Source organism: Nicotiana attenuata, unplaced genomic scaffold (genome assembly GCF_001879085.1).
Source record: "Nicotiana attenuata strain UT unplaced genomic scaffold, NIATTr2, whole genome shotgun sequence".
Classification (NCBI taxonomy): domain Eukaryota; kingdom Viridiplantae; phylum Streptophyta; class Magnoliopsida; order Solanales; family Solanaceae; genus Nicotiana; species Nicotiana attenuata.
The window spans coordinates 46,591-52,232 of record NW_017676092.1 but is presented as its reverse complement, the minus strand read 5'-3'; the positions used below and the strand labels follow the sequence as shown (position 1 = coordinate 52,232).

Genomic DNA, 5,642 nt, shown 5'->3' with positions numbered 1-5,642 from the left:
ATAACCTGTGCTAGATTAGAAAATCATGTTTAGTTGATTTAACTTGCCTAATTGTTTAAGTTGCCTTGCCTGTACTACGTGAAGCATGCTAGGCTAGTACTACCTGATGTTTGTCTTTTGTACTTCATTTCTGAATATCTTCTAGTTGTGGTTGCGCATTTACATTGGGACTACGGATGTGGGATTCCGGTAGCTCCCCCCTTGTTTGTTTACTTTGGGACTACGGGTTCGATTCCTGGTAGATCCCCCTGCACTTTTACTTTGGGACTACGGGTTAGATTCCCGATAGATCCCCCTGCACCTTGATAGTTAGACTACGGGACGGTATCCCGGGAGATCCTTCGGATATACACATATAATGGACTACGGGACGGTATCCCGGGAGATCCACTGGGCAGTTGAGAAAAGGACTACAGGACGGTATCCTGGGAGATCCTTATTGTTACCATTGGTATTGAGTTGTACTTATTCTGTGGTTGTTCCGTTCTTGTGTATTTGCTATTGCCTTGGTTAACCTGTCTTATTTCACTGCTGTCTTTATTATTTCTGTCAGATTATCATACTGTTAATTATTGTTATTACTATATTTTGTCTCAGTATGGCCCTGACCTTCCTCGTCACTACCCAACCGAGGTTAGGCTTGGCACTTATTGAGTACCGCTGTGGTGTACTCATGCCCTTCCTGCGCATGTTTTTCATGTGCGGATCATCCAGGTACCTCTACTCAGGCGCACTATCAGTGAGGCAGGAGGACTACGGAGACTTCGAGGTAGATCTGCTGCGTCCGCAGACCGACGAGTCTCCCTCTTATTCTATCTTTGGTACCTAGTTTTTCCTTCTTTCGGTTGTTAGAAATTCTGGAGTTTGGAACCTTTACTATACACTTTTGTAGCCTGTGTTGCCCGTGAGTTTACGGGTTTTGGGAATTGTTTAGACTTGTCATATTGAGTTGTACTTGCCAAGCAGCATTCAGTACAGTTTCCTTTAGATATTTGATTTGATTTTCTCTACTTTCCGCAATTATTATATTTCCGCAAATGTTAGGCTTACCTGGTCATGGGGACCAGGTGCCATCATGACATGTTCACGGTTGGTGAACTAGGGTCGTGACAATGTCGCAAATGCAACTACCGCAACTGCGAAGCAGCCTCGCATTTGCGAAGCTGGGTTGCTGAGGAAAGGACTCGCATTTGCGAGGATTTTGCCGCTTTTGCGAGGCTTGTTGACTTCGTATGCGGACTCAGCATCACATTTGCAATAATTGCTTAAACTAGGTCTGTTCGCATTTGCGATCAAGTGGCCGCTTTTGCGAAGATCCAGTGTCCGCATTTGCGACACTCCGGTCGCATTTGCGAAGGCAGCAGGGAATTCTTATCTTCGTTTTCGCGATAATTTGTTCGCATTTGCGAGTTCGCATTTGCAAACCCAGTGTCGCAAATGTGACATCTACAGCCTGCTAAAAGCTGGGTATTCCGAGTTTTTGTTTCATTTTTCATATTTTTGAACCGTAGAGTCGAGGTGAGGCGATTTTGTGAAGAGATCTTCATACCAAGTCATTGGGTAAGTATTTTTAATCAATTCCCAACTATATTGTGTGATTATATCTTAGATTTAACTTCAAATTCATGAGAATCTAAAGGAAAATTTGGGGAAAATTGTGAAATCTTTCAAAAATGTAAAATGATGATTTGAAGGACCAAATGGTATAAAAATTTGATAAATTTTGTATGGGTGAACTCGTATCGGAAGGAGTATTCGGTTTTTATAAATTTTGTCGGGTTCCGAGGTGCGGGCCTGGGGAGTTGACTTTTGTTGACCTTTTACAAATTGTATAAGAATCATAGCTTTGTTAATTGAAATTATTTTCTCTTGCATTGTTTGATGTATTCAAGTTGTTTTTTGGCTAGATTGAGCCGAGCGTTGATGAATTGGTAAAGAAAAAGCTAAATTGAGTATTGAATTGGCCGGATTGAGGTAAGTATCTTGCCTAACCTTGTGTGCGGGACTTCCCTTTAGAATTTAAGTCTTCTATGCTAATTGTAGTCCGTGCACGCGAGGTGACGAGTGTGTGCTCGGACTTATTTGTGGGAACTTTTGCCTTTAGGGTTCTTAGGTCCTTATGTTCATTAAGTGGGAAGTTTTTCCGATATGATTGGGTTTTCTAATTGCTTGTTTTACCTCTATATGCTCCATACGACGTTGTTAGCTTTCCTATAACTCTTACTTGTTACTAGGCCCTTATTTGCTTTAATTGAAGTAATTATCCCCCTTATTGTTCTGTTATCCCTTAATTGTAAATTTCTCTATGACCCCGTGCATATATGTTATGTGTCCAAATTGTTGTGGTTGCCGGTGTAGTTATCACGCGCTTTATATGTCTTGTTATTTTTGTAAAGGTTGTTGTGCTTCTTGGTTTTTTCGTAATTCTCTTGTTGTCGTGTACTCATATTCTTGGTGGTATAAATAATTGTGATTGGGTTGTTGAATTGTTGTTGTTGTTGATTTTAAACTATGTCTGGTTGTTGACATGTTGAAAAGGAATAAGGGACAATTGATGTTGTCTGGTAGGATCGGGTTGCACGCCGCAACAAGGAGTAATAAGGGTGGATAGGTGGGATCGGGTTGCACGCCGCAGCAGGAGGAATAAGGGTGATATATATATATATATATATATATATATATATATATATATATTTTGAGGAGTAATAAGGGTAGACTGGTGGGATCGGGTTGCACGCCGCAACAAGGAGTAAGGGTGAATGATCATGTTGTTACTGATATGGTGAGATATATACTATTTACTCTTATTGTAATTGTTAAGGAGGAATATGGGAGGATTGGTGGGATCGGGTTGCACGCCGCAACAAATTTATAATATTTACTTTTATTGTAATTGTTAAGGAGGAATAAGGGAGGATTGGTGGGATCGGGATGCACGCCGCATCAATAGATATATGTGTTTATGTATTTCTCTTGACCATACAAGTTATTCGGTAGTTTTACATTTCATTTAGGATTTGGTTATAGGTGAAAATACTGAGAAGACCCCGGTCCATTTGTTTAAAACTTTGATGATTTGTATTTCGGGTTTCACTGAGTTTTGAGGGTCGGTTACTGGCATTGAGTTGTTGACTTGTTGTTGTTCCTTGAGTTTCTCTGAAACTATTATTCCGGTGAATTAGTATTTAAAGTAAATTTACTACGTTGAATCATTTCCTCCGGTCCCATTAAGTTATTAGTAATATCGCGATTTAAAATAAAGTAATTAGTACTACATTGCTATAAATGGCTTTCAAATTGGAACCCACCGTGTATATGTACACACCTTTCAAAATTCATAATTTCTATAAATGCTATGGTCTATATAACATATCTTTATTTTTCCTCCAATTGCGCCTTTTTTCATTAAAGCCCACGCTTTATTTGCGCTTTGCGCTTAAATCCCCAACGGACCTTAGAGCTTTTTTGCACATATTTCACTTTTCATAATTTTTTTCAATTTCTTTGTCCATAAATTTGTTGTATAGTAGTATTTGGTCCGTTCGGAACTGGATATCATCGTTGCCTCTCTCTTTTCTCTCTCTTCAATAACGGTAACATCTTTATCATCTTCTCCGGCAAATCCACCGGCAAACCCACAGCGACGCAGGCACTCGTCCAGGTAAGTACTCGTCTCCTTTCTCTCTCCTTTCTCTCTTCCCGCGTCCCTCTCTTTCTCTCTCCTCTCTTTCTCCTTTCTCTCTCCCCGCGCCCCTCTCTTTCTTTCTCTTTCTTTTAACCCTAGCAGCAGCTAGGCCGGCGACCGGCGACCCACCGGCGCTGTCTTATCTTCCTTCTGCTTTTCTGACCCAACCAGACCACCCTCCTCGGTGTTTCCCTTTCTTCAAACCTTTCTTCGCCATATCATTGTTTCTCGGACCGGCACTATTTTTCGGCGACCGTTCCGGTGACAGTCCCCTCCTTTTCTTGGTCCCGTGCTGTGTTGTGTGTGTTTCAGGTAGCATTTTTGGTGGCTGTTTGGTGAAGGGTGGGAGGTGCACGGGCAAAGCAGAGCAGGCCATTTGGTAGTCACAAAGGGCTGGACGTCGGGTTTTGAAGCACCCGGGTTATATTCGCGGGAATCGCTGAGGCTGCCCAGGCAAGCACGAGGCATACGGGCGAGTAGAAAGGAGCATCACCGGGCGCATCAAGTCATATTTCCAGGTTCTTTCCATCGGGAGTTGGTACCTCCCGTTTTCTTGTCTCTTTCTCTATGTTAGTTAATTTGTGGCTATTTAGTTAGCATCACTTTAAGCATATTATTAGAATTTTTGTAGTTGCAACCGGTTATTTTCTAGTTTGGGTCCGTGTTAGTGTTTTCCGGAGTTTGTTGTAGGTATAGTGGCTGTGGTGTGGGATGGTAGAGTAAGGTCATGTCCTCGAGGGAGATCGGGGGAGAGTAGGGGGGTCGGGAGGGGGTCAGGGGTTGGGATGAGAGGAGAGGAGGGTAAGGGGAAAGAGGGAGCTTGTAGATTGAGGATCGGGTCGTGGAACATAGGCACGCTGACGGGTAAGTCTATTGAGTTGGCAAAGATTCTCCAGAAGAGAAAGGTTAATATAGCTTGTGTCCAGGAGACTAGGTGGGCAGGGACGAAGGCGAGGAATGCGGATGGGTATAAGTTGTGGTACTCTGGAGTCGTGAGGGGTAAGAATGGAATGGGTATCTTGGTGGATAGGGATCTTAGAGAGTCTATGGTTGAGGTTAGGCGAGTGAATGATAGGCTAATGTTTATTAAGCTGGTGATCGGTGAGTGCACCCTCAATGTCGTTAGCGCCTACGCACCGCAAGCGGGCTTGGATGAGGAGGTTAAGAGGTGTTTTTGGGAGGGCTTGGACGAGATTGTGCGTAGTATTCCACCTACTGAAAGGCTATTTATTGGAGGGGATTTTAATGGCCATATTAGGGCTGCTGCTGATAGTTATGGCGAGGTGCATGGTGGCTTTGGCTTTGGGGATAGGAACGGAGGAGGTACTTCGCTGTTAGACTTCGCTAAGGCTTTTGAGCTGGTGATTGCGAACTCGACTTTTCCGAAGAGGGAGGAGCATTTGGTTACTTTCCGGAGTTCGGCGGTGAAGACTCAAATCGATTACCTTCTCCTCAGAAGGTGTGATAGAGGGTTATGCAAGGATTGCAAGGTTATCCCGGGAGAGACCCTCGCGACTTAGCATAGGCTCTTAGTGATGGACATAGGCATTATGATGAAGAGGAAGAAGAGGTATGCTCGTGGCCGTCCGAGGATTAGATGGGGAGATTTAACCAAGGAAAAAGCCCAAGAGTTGGAGGGGAGGTTATCCGCTATGGGAGCTTGGAGGAGTAGTGGAGACGCGAGCACTATGCGGTCGACGACGGCGAACTATGTGAGGGAGGTGGCGAGAGAGGTGCTAGGTATATCGAAGGGTTTTTTTGGCAGGCATCAAGGAGACTGGTGGTGGAATGACACAGTCTAAGGTAAAGTGGAGGCGAAGAAAGTAGCGTACGCGAAATTAGCAGGGAGCACAAGTGAGGAGGAGAGGAGTGCGAATAGAGAGAGGTACAAAGTGGCTAGGAAGGAGGCAAAGCTGGCGGTCACGGAGGCTAAGAATGCAGCGTTTAGCCGTCTATA

The 5,642-nt window shown here is 43.8% G+C and overlaps 1 protein-coding gene across 1 annotated transcript; it reads left to right on the top strand.

Moving 5' to 3' along the window:
• The first annotated feature begins 4,470 nt into the window (after positions 1 to 4,470).
• LOC109220741 (craniofacial development protein 2-like) lies at positions 4,471 to 5,205 on the top strand. The gene has a single exon (XM_019385205.1). It carries the CDS (start codon positions 4,471 to 4,473, stop codon positions 5,203 to 5,205), a length of 735 nt encoding a protein of 244 aa, XP_019240750.1.
• Positions 5,206 to 5,642: the final 437 nt, after the last annotated feature.